This window comes from Anoplopoma fimbria, chromosome 17 (genome assembly GCF_027596085.1).
Source record: "Anoplopoma fimbria isolate UVic2021 breed Golden Eagle Sablefish chromosome 17, Afim_UVic_2022, whole genome shotgun sequence".
Taxonomy (NCBI): domain Eukaryota; kingdom Metazoa; phylum Chordata; class Actinopteri; order Perciformes; family Anoplopomatidae; genus Anoplopoma; species Anoplopoma fimbria.
In genome coordinates, this window is record NC_072465.1 from 1383265 (window position 1) to 1402500 (window position 19236).

A 19236-nucleotide genomic window follows, 5' to 3' on the forward strand; every position below is an offset into this window, starting at 1 on the left:
AAAAGCGATTACCCACATCAACAAAGACAAGTTTTAAAATAATAGAAATTGTACTGGGCTTTGGGGTATTTTAGATAAAGAAAAATGTGCCTGTTCACATCTGGATATATTGACCCTCTTACTAAATCACATAGTCCAGTGCACACATTTCCCCATTTCCCCTTTTTTGGAACACGCCCCTGCTTCTCATTTGGGGAAGTTCAAGATTTTGTTCTCGTTTAAAACTTCTAACATCTTGTACAGCAGCCAGCCTTTGTTGTGCCGGCCCACTTCCGGTGTTTGTGAGTGTGTGTGTGTGTGTGTGTGTGTGTGTGTGTGTGTGTGTGTGTGTGTGTGTGTGTGTGGTAAGGGTGGGTGCGAGGGTGTGTCCATCACCATCTCCACAGCCACAACCAGGTGTAAAAACTCTCTGAACCAAAAACATGAAAGAGTTTTATTTCCATCGAAGCGGGCAGGCAGGCTAATACTTTTACAGGCCACTGACTAGGAGCGTGTTTTTTCTGTTTAACCAATAGGCGTCTGTGTGTGTATATTTGTCTTCATGTGTGTGTCTGTGTCTGTGTATGCATGTGCACATGGCAGACAGTCTCTGTTTGTGTATGTATGTGTTTTCCCTCTGTCTCCTGAGCTGAGTCTTGGCAGTGCCTTGCATGTGTTATTAGTTTGATTTTTTTTTTTTTTTGTATATTAATAATAACAGTTAAACGGTTTCCATATGTGAGGTCTGGTTGCCAGGCTAGTGCTATCCTCATCATGGGCTGGCCTAGCACAGTCTAGCCTCTCAGGAGTTGCTCTTGTTGGGAAGGAGAAGCAGCTTAAACTCTGGAGGTCACCCAGCAAAAGACCTAACACCTAAGTGGCCTTGTCTTCCCATGAGCATGACCAAACTACTTAACTGTCCTACCTTATTCAAGATGAGGGATAAATATTACAAGGTACGCCGTGTGTGTGTGTGTGTGTGTGTGTGTGTGTGTGTGTGTGTGTGTGTGTGTGTGTGTGTGTGTGTGTGTGTGTGTGTGTTTTTTCCGCTGTGGGCTGGGTCTGTCTGGAGTGAGACCTTCCTCTCTTGCCAAACGAGCTGTGTTGAAAACCACAGGGAAACTGCATGTGTATATAATGTATGACGTGTATTTGTGTGTGCGTGTGTGTGGAAGGAAACTGCTGTAGAGCTATTTGCCATCAATTAGCCGCCTGGACTGAGATGAGGCCTGCAGTACGGAGGGAGCTGCTTTTATAATCTCAGGAAGGGAGTTCCTCTCTCTTTCTATCCCCGCTCACCTCATCATTATCTTTAATTGTCTATCTCTTTATGCCCTTTTCCGTTCACTTAACAGAGTAAAGCTGACAACATCTCCTCAGGAAGATAGATATATTTCTCCCTGTGTATGTGTTTAAGATGTGTGTGTGTGTACGATGATGAATTGTGTAATGATATAAAGCAGTTCTGGGTATTCAGTCAGCTCCTTTTTATGACGGCGCGTTTACCCCTGTGAATCAATAGAAACATTAGATGAGTGTAGGGACATAGTTAAAGGGGAGAGGTTTTCTCGTTTCACAAAACAGTTTTGAACTGAAGAGAACCATCTGGAAAACGGCAGGGTCCCCCGAGTTTAGAACAGGTCCCTTTTGTGAAAAATAGGATGTGAAAAAAAAAAAAGAATCTAAAATCAGCCAGGGTTTTCAAACATTACGGCATATTTTGAAGTTCTTTTGGAGTTTGTGAGTTTTTATTGCGTTGGCTCTTGAACGCGGTCTTTCCTCTCTTTAATGGTCAGTCTGGGCCCAGAGCTTGCTTCAGCCGTTTTAAAAAACCTCAGCTCTCGAACGGTGCCTTTATATTGCGGAAACATTACATTAAATAGCTGAACGGGATCGCGGCTGGCTGGCGTTTCTGAAGGTGTCCCAGATAGTTCCAGCTTGGCGGCGGCCTTAACTGATTGAGGTATTCAGCGCCGTTTAAGCTCAGTTATATTGGTGCACAACTGGTTTGAAGTTCACGTTGCTATGAGCGAAAACAAATGGCAGGAAAGCTGGTGAAGGGAGGCCGGAAAGATCTGATTAATACCAGAAAAGGAGTGTGTGAGGAAGAGTCGGGGGGAAAGGGGCGAAGTCTTGGCAGAGCATAGTTTATTTGTAACCCACCGTGAAATTGAGCGGCTTTAGCAGGCTTTGGTTCAGGCTGCCCCTTACCCCTGTATGTTTACCCCTGGAAACCTCTGATCTGCCCTAAATATATGGACCACTCTGTTCCCTTACACCTTTGACCTATAATAGTTAAGTTGCACTAACTTTAAAGAATTTCTTTTTTTCGTAAAATCAGTGTAGTTTTTTTTACAGTAGTGTAACTAGCGACAACATTTACTTATTTCTGACTGAAACAAAGAAAATGCTGCTACCTGCTCAGCAGAACTCCCCTCTTTCCGTGCTACAGAGCCACTTATGTTTTCCAATTATTACAAACCTCATATATTAAAAAAAATAGTCAGTCTTGGCAGCAAATACAGTGTACCATCACAAAACTACAAAAGTAGATATAAGAAACAGTAATTAATACAGAGGTGAATAAACAGCTGTTGCTGTAATTATAATGTAAAAGACAATCCTGGTCTTTGGCTTTATTGATCTCTACCAACATTTCGTTTTAAAACCTCCATTAAGCCCTCCAAGATAGTTTTAAAATCTGCTTATGAAACTTGATATATCCTAAATATTGTTATTCATGTTCACATTTTTTTATTCTATAGTTATTGCTCTCTCTTCCTTTAACTAATTACATTTCCCAGGATGCACAACTTTGGCCGATAGAGAATTTTCAGTTTTGTCATCTGGCTAGCCACGTCAAGAACCTCCTTCTAAAAACTTTAACTATAGAGCAATTTCAGTTTTCTCCAAAACATAACCCTGCAAATTTCCCATTAAATTTTACCGTCTGGTGGAAAACATGAGCTTCAGTGAAATCAGCTCCTGTAATGTTTGGTTGGGTTAAAAACTTCCAGACTTTGGCCTTAACCGTTGCTCTGTTAACAACTACAACGAGCCATGAGTCAGTCGTCTCAACAGTTTATACTAAACTGTATGAGGGAGTTATCTTCATTGCTAAAATGCAGCTAATCTAATTTTAAATATTCATGAGCTAATCCTAAACTACGTATCCCAGACCCACAGCTGCCGTCACGGTAGTGCGTCTCTGTCTGAGAGTCCAGGAAAAGGCGAAGGTCCTCTCATGAGGCCAACAGCTGCATTCACAAGGCTCGGCTTCCATTGGCCTGTGCGTTCTATTTTAGGCCTCCGTCTATCGCGTATCTGCTCTCAGAATTTACTGTGGCCAATAAGGGTATGGGTAACAGATCTGTTGAGAGGAGAGGGGGCAGGGCACAAGACAGACAGAGTAGTTGGAGAAATGCCAGACAAACTTTTGTGAGTTATACATTATATGGAGAGGCCGTGTGAAGGCAAGAGACAGATCGGGTGATATAGACGGAGAGAAAGAAAAGTAGGAGTGATCTGGGAAAGCAATCAGTTTTTTTGTGGTGACTGACAGTGATGCATTTGATACGTGAGATTCCACCGCGGCCGTAACCAAGCCTTCACTCACATATGCCCCAAAGTCATATCGCAATCCCACTAACTGTCACCTCCCCAGTAATCCCACTATGTGTGTGGGTGTATATACTGGGCCAGCTTCTGAACACAGGTGAGCTGGTGGTACTGTAGTATCACCATCCTTTTTAACAAATTTACATGCTTTGTAGATCGTGTTACATCTGTTCAGTCTTGTTTCGTCATCTTCTCTGATCATGATTCGCTCCGAGCGGCCATAGAAAGAGACGGAATCAAAGATAAGAGAGATTTAGAGGCAGAAAAGCTAGCAGAGAGCAGCAAAGACCAAGCCAGGAGGAGGGAGTAAATTAAAGAAGGAAAGGGGTTTATTGGAGTTTGGAGGTGTTTTTTTCTTCTTCTTTTTTTGAGGAAGCGCAGCGCAAATGGATACAAGGGATCACAGGAGGGTGACCCAGGAGGACGGCAGCAGCGATGCAGCTTTAGCTTGGCTTTCAGCTTCAATGACAGCACCCCAGAAAGGAGATGGAGAGAAAGAGGGAAGTAAGTGTGGAGAAAAAAAAAAAGATCCACCACTCCTCTCTGAACCTGGTCTCTCTCACTGATCCAAAAATCACAGAGCGTGCAGGCCTGTAGAGAAGCAGCTGGGTGTGACGAGCTCTTTTCTACGTCTTCACCCTGTATCTATCTACCCCTCTCGTCGTTTTTCGCTCTCTCCTGGGGAAGAAAAGAGGGGTTTAGGAATGGAGGAGCGGTGCATTGCTAGTCTCTCTTCCCAGGCTGCGTAGCTGGTAAGGTGGAGAGGGGATACTTGTTTGGCACTGAAGAGATCTGTTGCATCTGATGCTGCTAAAAACATCTGAATAATCTGGCCTGGTTCAGCTGTGTGTCGCGGACAGATGCAACAATGAGCCTCTCACTCACCCTCACTTGTGCGCCTTTCTTTTTTTTTTAAACTCTTCTCCTTAGTCTAAGAGCAGAGAAATATGATACCACCTGCCTCCCCCTTGCCCTTCCTAACACCCTCCTCCTCCTCCTCCTTCTCCTTGTCCCTCAAGGACAGCCCACTGTCTGCCCCAGGGGCTGTTTATCTACGGGGGGAGATGAGGAGGAGAGGGTAGGAGGGGGACAGGTTTGTTTCGTTTCGGCCGTCAACAATGGACCTCAGTCTGTGCTGACGGACTACTCCAACATATGGTACCCACCTGTCTCTCTCTCTCTCTCTCTCTCTCTCTCTCTCTCTCTCTCTCTCTTCTCTCTCGCTCCCTGCCTCCCCCCTCCTCCTTTGCTACGTCTCTCTGTTTAGATTTCTTTGCTTATTCCTGCGTTCTCTCTCCCTGTCTCACCCAAACACACTGGGTGGATTAGAGGCCAGATTCATCACACACACAGACCTGTTTGCTTTAGCAACCTGAGCCAGGCACACACACACACACACACACACACACACACACACACACACACATACACACTTTTACATAGAGTATGGACATGTGCACTCACAAACGTGCTGCAATATCATCGAACACACGTAGCAAAAATACATTTCTATTCTATTTTCTTCTAATGGGTCCTCTAACTGTCTCACCAACCCTCCCTCCTTTCAGAAACGTAGTTGTCAGCCATTTTTTGAAATCCTGTTAAGGAGAGAAAGTAGCCCTTACCTTGTGTGTGTGTGTGTGTGTGTGTGTGTGTGTGTGTGTGTGTGTGTGTGTGTGTGTGTGTGTGTGTGTGTGTATGTGTGCATACATGAGTGTGTGTGACCCTGCTGAATTAAAAAATGCACTGTTATTAAAGGCTGTGTCAGAGGCGATGATTTACAGAGGGGAGCGATGACAAGTCAGAAGAACTCACACACCGAACTGACACACACACACACACACACACACACACTCACACTGTGCTCTCAGGCCTCCAAGCTGAGCAGTGACCTCCTCACCCCTCCTTCCCCTTCCTCCTCCTCCTCCCTCCCTCTCTCACTCTAATAAAACCTGTCTGACACCACTGATGTGTGTATATGTGTGTGTGTGCGCGCATGTTTGTGTGTGTGCGCCGCGGCAGCACAAAGACTCTGTTGTTGGGCCTCCCTCTTAGGCCTCCCTCATATTTTCTTTAAAGGTGCAGTGCGCCCCCAAGAATGCCACAGGGGGAGCGTGGAGTTGGGGTCGGGGGAGTCTAGGAGGAGCCGGTGTGTGTGGATGAAGGGGTCGGGGGGGAGGGCTTTACAATGCAACAGCTCACCCAGGTCACAGAGAGAAAAAAGGCAAAGAGTGAGTGTTAAGAGGAGAAATGAAAGAGAAGGGTCAGAGCAGACGAGTGCTTCTTGACAAGGTAGATATGAGAGCGTTTGGCTCTGCCTCTGTCTGTGTGTGAGTGTGAGTGTGCGTGTGTGTGTGTGTGTGTGTGTGTGTGTGTGTGTGTGTGTGTGTGTGTGTGTTTCCACCAAGCCTGTTGTCCTCTTTCTCACTTTATATGTTCAAAGTTCAAGGTGCAATTTAAACACCATAACATCTGTGAAAATAAAAGTGCTCCCATCCCAATCAGTACCCATAAATAAATAAAGTAATATAGAAGCACTGTTGCTATGGTTACATGTGTTTTCCTTTTCCTTGCGCGCTGATTCAGAACTTTTGTGCTTAAGCAGCCCTGCGCCTGGCCAGTAACTCCTTATTACCACATAATGACTTTCATTGGAATTATGATGATCACATTAAATTATACTTTCACAAATAATGTAGTTCAGTTTTTTATAGGTGTCGAGTGAGAGAGTTTTTTGTGATATTTGATGTGTGAACAGTGGGATACATTAAATGCATTAAAAACCATATAGTAATGGTTCTATGTACTGTATATAGATGTGAGACAATAATACAAAATGTTTCCTGTAGTTATGGTATAAGACTAAACTTACAAATATAATTTTCACAGTGTCTAATTTCAACAGTTTTCCCTATTTGAATAAAGAAGTGGCATCTTAATCCACAATGCACATTTAGATTAAATACCACATGCTTTGTTGTTAGTTCTTGTCTCTCACATTCACCCACATCCATGAATACAGCCATAGGAGAGGAGACAGGCATCACCTCTGCTTGGTTGTAGCGTTTATGAAAGCCATAAATGGCTCTTTAATATAGTGGTAATCAGGGTGGTAATTTGGGTGGAATTGTCCCTTATTGTTGCCAGACATGCCTCCCCAACTCCTGCCAACACACACACATACACACACACACAGAGACAAACACACACACTCACTCTTGGGCAGACAGGGTGTTCAAGGAGTAATTCACACCACATGCCAACAAACTGGGCGGTTGTGTTTTTTTTGGGTTTCTATGTGTGTGTGTGTGCGTATGTCTGTGCCTGCTTTAATGCTTAGGTCAAACCAGTAAATGGGAGGGGGTTCCCAAGATTTTTTGTTAAAGTGTTAAAATACGTGTGTGTGTGTGTGTGTGTGTGTGTGTGTGTGTGTGTGTGTGTGTGTGTGTGTGTGTGTGAATAGGCATATCCACAGCCACGTCCCTGTGTGTGTTTTAATTGCGGTCTCAGCAAAAGTAGCAAGTGTGCTCGATACAGATGGTTTTCATCACTCTGACTGCACCGCGGACTTCTCTCTCTCTCTTTCTGTCTCTCTCTAATCTCTCCTCTCTGTTTTTGTAATTAAACGTTACTTAATGTATCGGAGCTTCTAATTTGACAATTCATTAAATATGTGACAATATACTGTAAGTGTGTGCCGCTGTTTCACAGCGCTACAGTTTTGTGTGGTTGTGAAATGATGCAGCAGAACAGATTTCTGGTGCTGGATGATTGAGTAAGAGCTTCCGTGCTAAAGAACATCCCTCATTCTGGCCGTTAATTTGCGGTGTGCGCACACACACACAAACACACACGAGTGCACGCTGACACACCACAAACACACTCACACACACGTAGACTTTCATAAATCAATATTTACTAAGGAACCTTTCCCCTTTGAGTCAGAGGAAGCAAATGTGCATCCTGCTGTCTCTCCTCTCTAACCCTCTGTCATGAGGTTTTGCCTGTGTGTGTTCGGTGTGTGTGTGTGTGTGTGTGTGTGTGTGTGTGTGTGTGTGTGTGTGTGTGTGTGTGAGTGCGTGCTGTGTGTGTGTGCTTACAGTAAGAGCAAGGCGGCTCTTGTGTTTTGAGATGGGTGTTTTCTTGTTATGTTTTAGGGGCAGTTCAGACAGAAAAGGCCATTCCAACAAAAATGGGCTTTTCTCTGGCACTTATTAGTCTTAATGATAGAGAGCTTGTGATTTTAATGCTCCAACAAGCAACACAGAAAAGAAAAGAAAAATGTAATGACACAAAGAAAGACAGTTTTTAAGGGGGTGAGGAGGAAGGTAGCGGAGGAAAAAAGGAGATGTAAGGAGATGAATTGGGAGGGATGGCTGGGGTAGCTGAGTCAAAAGGATGAATCGGCAAGAGTGAAGGAATGGAGACAGAGAGGTCGAGAGCGATGGTGTCACTGGTTTGAATGGGCAGCACTGCAGGGCAGAAAGGGGAGACATTGAAAGAGGGGGAGGAATGAAGACGTGGGTGGTAGTTAGTCACAGTTCTTTAGGGCACATCGGGGCAAACGGTTCCTTACATCACTGTGACACACAAACACAGTGCAACTGACACACATGAAGGTTTGCTGACACACATCTGCCTCAGAGGATGTGGAAAACCCACTTTGCACCTTCCTCGGAACAGAGAGGAGGAGGAAGGGGAGTGGAAGAGAGAGAAGTAGTGAATCAGAGGGGTGGGCAGAGAAACAAAAAATGGAAAGGAGGAGATGGTCAGATTTTAGAAGGTTTTAAATGAGTTGGGAGGAATACAGTCAAGCAGACACACACACACAGACACACACAAACGCAGATACAAAAGCATGTATGAAGCCAGGTGGACGTCTCATGTTGAGGAAATCTGACCTGACAGCTTGGCAAAGGGAGAGGGTGCAGAGAGTGGCCAGTAGGAGAGAGTTTGTGCTTCTCTTTTCTCTAAATAAAAGTTTGATTGTATGGGTGTGTGTTGTGTGTTGTGTGAAGCTGAACTTTTTGTAATTTTGTAAAAATATTTGAATTAAAAAAGGTGTATCACTTTCAACAATGTGTTGTTGTAATATTTCCCTGTATGACGTGTACATCTCCATTTGTCCCTCGTAGGCGCTCCAGGCAGCCAGACAGTTCCTCCTCCAGCAGGCCTCTGGACTCAACTCCCCTGGCAGTAACGAGGTCAAACAGAGCCCTGTGCAGGTCAGAGCGCACACACACACACACACACACACACACACACACACACACACACACACACACACACACACACACACACACACACACACACACACACACACACATGCACAACCCAAGTGTTGCTTTGTCAGAATCTGTATAATATTAAGCCCTTGGCTGCTGCAGCTTTGCCTTCACCAACTTGCCACGTCAACTACACAGTGTGATATAGGCACATACTTTTCTCTCTCTCTCTCGCTCTGTCTGTCTGTGTCTCTTTCTGTGAGTGCATGTGTGTGTGATTGTTAATGTGTGTGTGTGTGTGTGTGTGTGTGTGTGTGTGTGTGTGTGTGTGTGTGTGTGTGTGTGTGTGTGTGTGTGTGAATGAGGTCTTTGTAGTGATTGGGTAGTGAGCTGTTTTTCAGAGTTGAATTCCACAGTGAGCAGAGAGAGTGGGGTTAGCTGGAGTGCAGGATCCCCACTGAAAGACACTTGAGGAGGACACACACACACTCAGTCACACACACAAAGACAGTACACACGCACACACGCATTATTACTATCTGTGTAGGTTGATGAATATAACACATGACATTACTTCTGGCAGTTCTTTACATTTATGTGATGTGTAGAGAACATGCAGAAGTGTGATTTGTAGCCATGTCTCATATCAATAAAGTGGGGCCATGGGTCTACTAGAGCAGCAAGCAGCAAGCTATTGCCCTGCTCCTCTTATTAACGTGCCACATGATAAACAGACAGCTGGACCACCACAGTATGTGAAATAAAGAAAGAGATAGAAGGGAGAGACGGACAGATGTGAGTCAGAAGCAAGAATAAGGTCAGATTTAATTTGCCGTTTTGGTAAACCGTAAGGTGCCTGTAGGAAAGATAGGACACACTTTATACATTAAAATGTGATAATACATTGTTCAGCATCAAAGGCAATAATGTTTATATGCTGAGATATGCTGCAACATTTACATGCAAGTGAGAGAACATAAGATTAATGCTTCATGGAAGCTTTTTCATTTGTTCACATAAATATTTGGTGTTGGCTTGTGTTTTTCCAGGAAAACTCCTCTGGTGCAAATAGACTACCTATTATTTGTCCAGCAGCAGGAAGGGGTGTTTTTGTTTGAAATAAACAGAGGAAGAGCCGGGTGTTGAGAATGAACAGCAGTAGCCATCATAACAGAGCAGAAAAATAAAATAACCTAGAAACTCGTCATCAACAGAAAGACCAAAGAAAAATAATTTGCAGTGTCGGCCACACAGTTTAATTGCCCAGTGACCCCTGGGAAGTGGAAAAATGCCACAGAATTAATGACTGCTTATTACTGAAGATGTCAGAAATGAAAGAAATGTTTTTTTAAAAAGGGGGATTTCGCAGATAACACTTTAATCAAAACTTGAAATGATATCAAATCACTTTATTTACCTTGGATGGCATCTGGCAGTTGTATAAATTACATGGTGACTCTTAAGGGCTTTGGGAACAAAATAGACACGGTTTTAAATCAGATGTTAAAATATCCCAAAGATTAAAATTGCATGTAGTCTGTAAATCCACACAAACTGGTTCACATGTGATGTATTGATATTAATACATGTGCCATCAGTCACATTAGTTCAACCATTCACCTAAAGTGGTCTCCTCTGGCTCTGGCTTCTATCCTATTATCTTATCAGACCGACACACATGGTTTAAGTCTGCATTTGCGGTCGATAACCCAAATGGGTCAGCGTGTGTCCTGGGTCAAACACATACCGGACACTACTCTGCTTTGGCTTAGGAACCGAATTGAATTAAATGTCGCTAATGTTAAACAGTTTTTCTCTCCCTGACTCATTTTAAAAATAACTAAAGATATAGAAAGTGGGGAAGTAAGAGAAAGAGAGCACGTAGAGGGAACTGAAAGTGAGCATGTTACGTAAATCTATTTGTTTAGCAATGAAGTGTAAGGAACTGCTGTTGTGTTTCTGTGAACGCTGACAACAGATTAACCTGTGACAGTGTTCTCACATGGATGGAGTCAAGCACAGGTGCTTTATTCATGTTTCTCTTATGGGAATTACCTTCCACTGCCTTCCTTCTTCTTTCTCTCTGTCTTGAACACACTCTCACACACATACACACACTGCACACACACCAGGCTACCCCTCCTCTTCGCACTCCATATCTGTCTTGTTTGTCTTGTTTGTTGGTGCCTGGCCCGGCTAGCCTCTCTGGACTCTCCAGGGCATCCACGCTACATCTCTGTTGTCTGAACTGTCAGCTCACATGGCCCCAAACACCCCGGCAAACACACTCACACACACACACTTGGATTTACATTTGTGTGTGTGTGTGTGTGTGTGTGTGTGTGTGTGTGTGTGTGTGTGTGTGTGTGTTTGTGTGTGTTTGTACTTGGATCCTCGCAGTCATAAACACAGACACAAACAAGAAAGCACAAAGCGTTGTTTGTACGCAGGAGCACAAGTTGTTTACTAGACCTCACAAACAAACCTGACTACCAAGGTGGCGCACAGAAACATCTTAATTACTGTTATTTCCAGCTTTATAATTATTTTTTTTAATTGCAGCAACTTCCCTTAGTCGCTGTAATTGAAGCAATCATATGTCGGCCACGGAGAGGGCGAGCGAGCGATGGAGAGAGAGAAGCCAGACATTTAATCTGGTCATTTCTAAAGGTGGCAGGAAGCAACTGTACAGTGACACAGAGGCTCACATCAGGCACAAAATGGCCGTCCTCAGGTTGGCTCCTGCTGGGCTGCTCTCACACATGCAAATGAGCCTCAGCCAATAATGAGATCTTTAGGAGCTCGATAATTAGATTTTTCCCTTCTCTCTGAGGGAGAACGACAGAGGCAGACAGGGAGAGCGGGAAAGACTTCTATTCGTGTCTTTACTTCTCTGGAGAAGCCTTGGTCTGCGATGACAACCCCCGCCCACCCCCCTTCCCCATCTCCATCATATTTCTCTTCTTTTCTTTATTTATAATAGAGGGGAGGATCTGAGCTGAGAGCAAAAGAAACTCTGAGATTATATCTGCTTTTTGATTGGTTGTTCAGAGATGGTCTCTGTGTTTGGCTGGCTGTGTGAGATGGTATCAATCCACTTTGTGCGTGTGCGTGTGTCACCGTCATGTGTCACATTCAGGAGAAACTTGACAATAGCTCAAGTCTCTAGACAGGCAATTGCAGGAAAAATTGATTGTGTGCAACAAAATTGTAGCTACAGTTGCTGAAAAGCACGACGATCAGAAGGGATTATTTGGGAGTTTGATGATTGAAGACTAAAGATGCGTTTTAATTTGAGGGTAGAAACTAATTTCACACAGATAGAAATAATACTTAATAATAATAATAATAATTTGGTGGATCATAAAATGAGAAAATCGCCATTTGAATAGACTGTTAGACTTATGGTCTTGTCGGTCTGTCACTCCCTATTGGATTATGTTCAATAAACAAACTCGAGACATGGGATATTGCATAACAAATTGGGGATTTTTAATAAAGAGGTTTAAAAAAATCAAGAGTAGTAACTCTATGTCCTTCATTCAACAGTCTTTCCTGAATAAGTATAAGTGAAAAAGGCCTTTTGAAAGATTGCACATGAGAGATATCCATGCCCTCTGTGGTATTGGATAACTTCACTCTGTAGTCGTGTGTTTGTAGCAGGTATAGTGGACATAGTTGGCCACAGTTGCTGTAATTGGTCGTGGCACGCATGCGACCGAGTGAATTGGTTGACACACACAGTTGGCAGACAGAGTGCCAATTGGCGGATTACCCAGCATGATGCGTAGCATGCCTCCATGACCCGCCGCACATTCTCTACAATGGGCACACTTGGCACGTGCTTATACACTGGGTGGGCACAAGCAGACACATATACACCCACTTGGCAGACGCACGCCTGGCACACTTAACACACTGCCACTTGGCATGCACACATACAGATTAACGCACGTGCTTTGGCCGCGGCCCATACGTATGTAATTGAATAGCGTGGTGTCCTGTTTTCATGTATTATTGAGGCGCTCGTTTAATTAGGAAAAAAATGAAAAGACTCATTAGAGATATGTTAATTAGCTCGCCTCTCTGCTCTCTGGAGAGGGCTGGTGCCGGCACAGTGGGACGGAGGAGGAGACGGAGTCAGGCAGGAAGACGGGAGGAAGAAACTGAGTCATGTCAGTCTTTAAGCTGAGCGTTTATTTCAATGAGAATCCTATTAATCAACATTACAACCCTAATTCATCAGTTTTCTATACATATACTGTATGCTGCTAAATATATGTCTGCCTCCCCTAGCTGCCTTATTTGAACCACTACAGATTTGTGAAAAACTACTGAACATAAGGATTCTGAGGCCGAGTTCAAAGTCTTTTAACTAATCAACAAAAGTATGTGGAAAGATGAGAGTTTAGCCCCCCAGAGTCCGCGGTACTGAAGCGGCTCCTTCTCTCCTTCTCTTTTATATCCTTTCAAAGTGTTTTTCCCAAAGCACTCCTTTTGTCCACTCAATGAAAGTGCTTAGTTGGCAGTTTCTCTTATTTGATGTGGAGGGAATTGGGGCTGCGTGTGCACGCGCATGTGTGTGTGTGTGTGTCAGGGGGGTAGTATGGGGTCCTGACAGTTTGTGAAGGGTGTACGGGAGGAGGTTGAGCAGCCAGCGGAATGGGTTTGGCTCGGTGCAGAGGGGTGGACAGACAGAGGGGAAGGATGGAGAGGAGAGGTTTGGGTCTGGCCACTGAAGTGTGAAACTCTTATTTTGTGATTTGAAACATGAGTGAAATCAGTAATGAAATATGGTCGATAACGGCCTCTCACACTTCCCAATGAAATGCCCCGAGTGTGTGTGTGCCTGTGTGTGTTTTTTCTGAAAATGTGTTGTCATTTTTATTCTGAAGCACTGGGGCGTTAGATGGAGGGAGGCGGCGGACGAAGGGAGGGAGAGAGGGTGGGGAGGAGGAGGAGGAGGAGGAGGATTTTCCACTTGAACTTGCTGGTCTTTCACTGTCCTCTCTGAAGTTTTTTCTAGTTTCTTTTTTTTTTCATTTGTCTAGCCCCTGTCAGGGAGAACTGAATGTTATGCGCGTCCACATGCATTGTGTATGTGTATGAGTCTGTGTGCCTATGTGAGCATAGAACAAGGCCCTGCTCTCAGCAGCCTGTGCTCCTCTACCGTCCTCACACTATCATTTTATCTATTCATCCATCCTTGCATGCATACATCCACACAACCATCCATCCTCCTTATCTCCGATTCAGTTTGTTTTTAGAAACTGCCAAAAGACACACTTATTGTTATGATATAATATTTGTGAAAACAACCTTATCTCTTAAAGTATATAGCTGGCAGCTTGAAGCAACTTGGAAAACAATGTAATAAACTGCAGTAGGAGCTCAAAAAAGTAGAGAATCAATGTATCCATGTGTCAGCTTTTCTTGAGTTTAGAGAAACAACCCTGTTTTCAGCTTTGTAACATTGCTTTTCTTTAAACAATCCTATTATATTCAGTTTAAGAAGTTGAGGAACCCATGATGAAACACTTGAAAAACTCCAAATCACCACATTTGGTCATACATTGTTTTTACTGAACAACGACAATATGCTTTCAGCTACATTAAGCTTGTATGCAGAATAACGTGCAATTCACCAAATAGCTAATACAAATACTGCAGCCTGTTATTTTATTATTGGCATATAACTCATGCTTTAGTTGCTTGCACTTGTGGCTAGAACAAAAATACATGTGATGGGAAGCCAATTAGTAATAAAAAGAAACATACACACAAAGATTCAATAAAACTCAAACCTCCTTTGCAACATTAAGATTTTGTTTGGCACCAGCTTACATACACACATAGTTTCGTAGACACAGCCAGACACATGACTCAGCAAAAATGAGGCGGTAAGATGCCTGTATCATCCCCAACCCCACCTGGCTTCGCTCATCAGTTCCCCCCAGAGTAATGTGGCCCCTGGCCCCGCTGCAGATTAGCTGGAGGAGGGGTACTCACCACACACAATGGGGCCCTTTTACTTCCAGTGGAAGCCTGGCCCTGAGCTCCAAACAACGCTCTCAGCACAGTGGGCGCTCCTTCTATTTCTCTTTTTCACTCAAATGCTTTTCTCCTTCACTCCTCTGCTTTTCTATTTCTACCCCCCTGCTATATCCCCCCTCCCACCCCATGCTCTCCTCTCATTTCGTGGCACGATGAGCACAGACAGGCCGTTTACCTGGAGGGACTGAGAGAGGGTAAGGAGCGATAGTGATGATAGCTGGTGAATAAACAAACCAAAAAGGAGGGGAGTTCACCACACACCATTAAAGCCTCTACTCACCGAGACACAGTGCAGTGCTGACTGTATTTTAAACCGGAGGCTCTCATTTACCCCCCCAGCCTGCAGGCAGCTAGGGTGGCAGAAGGGAAGAGGGCCGTGCATGATTAGCACAGATTTCTCCCTTTTCTACCATTGCTGCTAATGTGTCAAACTTGTTCCACTGTCAAACCAGAAGAAGGCAAGTTTGTGGCAATAGTGACATCCAAAAAGGATTTCAATCTTTCTAAAGAAGGATGCTAGTAAAAAAAAAAGAGGTTATAGCAAGTTATTATGGCGGTAACAAAAGACTGGAAGACAGAGGCACAGGTTTGTGTGTGTGTGTGTGTGTGTGTGTGTGTGTGTGTGTGTGTGTGTGTGTGTGTGTGTGTGTGTGTGTGTGTGTGTGTGTGTGTGTGTGTGTGTGTGTGTGTGTGTGTGTGTGTGACAGAAAGAGAGGCAGGCATCCCTTCCAGGGTGAGGTGGTAATGCTCAGTGACAAGGATAAACAGCGCTGGGGTTTGCTCCTACCAGGAGAGGAGGAGGAGGGGGAGTAAGAGGAGGGGTGGAGGAGGTCTGTGTCAGCCTCTCTCTCCTCCTCCTGCTTTCTCCTCTGTCATTTTTTCAATTATCCCTCTCTCCTGCGTGTCCCCATAGACCCAGAGGCAGGGCCCGCATCATTTAGACTGAGAGCCTGTTTAGATTCTGATTATAGCCTCCTTTCTTCTCAACACTCACTGCCATCTTTCTCTCTCTCTCTCTCTCACTCACACACACACACACACACACACACACACACACACACACACACACACACACACACACACACACACACACACACACACACACACACACACACACACACACACACACACCTCGTACTGGCTGTTCATTTTTGAACCAGCATGAGGTGAATGGCTGTAGCATCAAATGTATCTGTTGTGGGCACACTGGATGTTGCTCTTTCAGAAACTGACACACAGTTTGTGTGTTTCATCGTCTTAGTTTTTTTTAAATGGGATGATTTGATGGTCTAACGCTTTTAGATCTAAATTAGAAAGAAGGAAAAGGTGTGAAATCCAAAGTTCGCTCCTAAATTAGAGTGGATGCAATCATATAACAGACCTCTCTCTATACAAACATGGTGCTGAGCAGCGCTGGGCTTATTCCCCCGGCTGCATGCTAGTTTAATATCAGATAGCCCTCCTTCCTCTCTTTCCTGAGGTTTCATCTGAAATGGAAAATGGGGCTTTCCTCCTCGTTAGAATGAAAAGTCATCAAGGGAGGAGAGGAGAGAGGGATGGAGGCTCATTGAAATGCAAGTTACTTCCCCCCTTCGTTCTCTCTCTTATCTCCTCTGGGACTCCATGCCTTTCTCCTCCTTCTCCTTCCCATCTTCAGGGCACTCCCTCGCTCCCTCTCTTCCTTTGTTAATCAGTTAAACTCCCTCTTCAAACAACCCCTCTAATTACTCCTCCACTCGCTGTAAACGACAAGGCTGTCTCTAGCTCCCCCTCTTCTCCCTCCTTCCCTCCCTACCCCCCCAGCTCCCTCTTTCCAAGACGGGTTGACCTCTGTCAGCCGCCGACCCCTCAGCAGTGTGTGAGTGTGTGTATGTGTGTGTGTGCACGTACTGTACTTTATGACTGATTTTTGAAATTTAACAACAGGGTTGAAATCTTAGGTTTTAATAATCCTTCTGTTATTAGTGGTTCAACTTTCACATTTATAACTCCTACTGTACAGGATCTTGCGATAGTTCCTCTGCGTTTGTGTCTGTCTTCGCTGTCACAACCATCTCAGGCTCTAGGCCACATTTCTCCGTTAACACACCTGCAGGGTAGGGTTGCTTTCTCTCCATCTCTCAATTTTTTAATCTTTACTTCCTTTCTTCCCTCCTTCCCTCGCCTCCTGTTCTTTCTTCTACTAAGTGTGGATGGTATCCTTCCTTCTCCCCTCTCTCTGCCCGCCTCTCCACTCCCCCCCCCCCCAAGCTTCACCTCTCTCCCACTAATCTACCACGCATCTCTCTCTTTTAAATTAACATGCAACATGAAAAAAATGGGGCGACAGTGAAAAAAAATTAAATGCATTTAATAAATGGCTGACTTCAAATCGCCCGGCTTTTCAGACTCTCCCTATTCACAGTCCAATGAAAGGGGAGAAATCATTCACCGGGGGAGACAAAGCCGAATGAAAATATAATTCCGCATTGTGAAGCGCTTTTGTCCTGGCCCGTCAAATCGCTAATGGCAAGGCTTTTGTTTTGTGGCGGCGCTCTCAGGCTGGCGGTGTCGTATGGCGGTGGCAACGCGTGCCCCATAATCACCACGCTTTGTGATATTAGATTATAGGGGCAATTAATGGCGTCAAACCTTAACTACTCAGCATTCAGCCTGACACACACGCATTCAGCCTTTAAACGCATGCACACACACACACACACACACACACACACACACACACACACACACACACACACACACACACACACACACATATGCATGACAGTATATCAGCACTTGCACACATGGACGCGCGTTTGGTTCTGGCGTCAGAGCGTCAGCCAACACACAGAAAGGTGCTATAACTCCAGTAATTATTACGCCTGTGACTTGAAAATGTCAATGGCGGTGTGTATAAAATAGAATGTATGAGTTGTCAAGGAGGAAGAATGGGATGCACAAGAGCAATTAATTACAGCTTTTCATTTGGCAGCTTAGACTGACAGGGCCCGGTGGCGGGGGCAAGCTGGCATGACGCCAAGCGGCACCCATCACCACCCCCACCTTACCCACTACACCCCCACCACCCCGTCCCTTCTGCCTGTTCCTTTACCAACTGCCACGACACCACCCTTCCCCTGCCTCACCCCACTCTGACTCTGTCTTTTCTTCTTCTCCCTTGGCTCAAACACACAAACACAAACACACACACACACACACACACACACACACACACACACACACACACACACACACACACACACACACACACACACTATTGCTCTTCACCTCATTCGTCTACATAGCTTATTCTCCATCCCCTCACAGTTACATGTGGCTGGGAGTGTGTTTAGTTGGGGAAGCCTGCTTTGATAAAGGCAGAGTGTCGGTCCACTGACAGACACAGAGAGAAAAAGAGACGGATGGGAGGAGGGAGGGAGGCAGGGGGGGAAAGAGACAGAGGCCAGGTGGGAAAGAGGGTGTTAGTATTTATGGCCAATCTTGTTTACAAAGTCAAATCAGCTCTTTACAGATTTAATTTAGCAGTGACAGCTCGTCTCCTCTCTTGCTCTCTACGCTGCTCAATTCCCTCTGCCCATCACCCTCCCTCCCTGTCATCCCCTCAGGTGGTGAGTAGATAGACTGCTCTGAAGAGAGCTCCTGCACACATTGGCACTTGTGCATGCCCACACACACAAGCCCACACACACAGAGATGCACAGGGTTTGACCATGAGAGAGATTGATATTTCACTACGGAGTGAAAATAGATAAATGGCCAATTTCAGACGTGATAACTCACCCTTGTATCTCTCTGTAAAGCAGCCGTCCCCTCTTAACAGACAGGCTTATTTGTATTGAGAAGGCAGTATGGTTTATTGATTTGTAGGCAGGGAGGGAAGATGGACTCGGACTCAATCTCACTCCCTTTTCTCTCCCTAAATATCTCTCTGTGTGTCTGAACTGCCTTGTCTCTTTTATTTCCCGTATTGTTTTCTCAAACCTTAATTCAGTTAATTAATACAGAAACACTTTGTCAGCAGGATTTTCTGTGTGGTTTTTCATTCATATGGTTTGCATTTATGCATGCATGTGAGCGTCTCAGTTTCTGAGTTATGTGGTTAGTTTGTCTAAACTTTTACAGTGTTTGTCATCAGATTAGCATCTCAGATGTCCATCTCTGTGTACAGTGCATCTGCATTAAGAGTGCTTGCACAACACATCTGCAAGATTCACCACATTCTCTCTCTCTCTCTCTCTCTCTCTCTCTCTCTCTCTCTCTTCCTGTGTCTCTCTGTCTTTGCCTGCCTGCAGCCGTATCTGATGAGATGTCTATCTCATCAGATAGCCACTTTGTTGTTCCTTTCTTCTTAGCCAGC

At 44.7% G+C, this 19236-nt stretch overlaps 1 protein-coding gene across 1 annotated transcript in view; it reads left to right on the forward strand.

Moving 5' to 3' along the window:
• LOC129105911 (forkhead box protein P4-like) overlaps positions 1-19236 on the forward strand; it is a 66097-nt gene that overhangs the window by 42017 nt on the left and 4844 nt on the right. The window contains exon 3 of the mRNA XM_054617182.1: positions 8731-8822. Within this exon, the coding sequence (XP_054473157.1) occupies positions 8731-8822 (92 nt within the window). The remainder of the gene's footprint in view (positions 1-8730; positions 8823-19236) is intronic.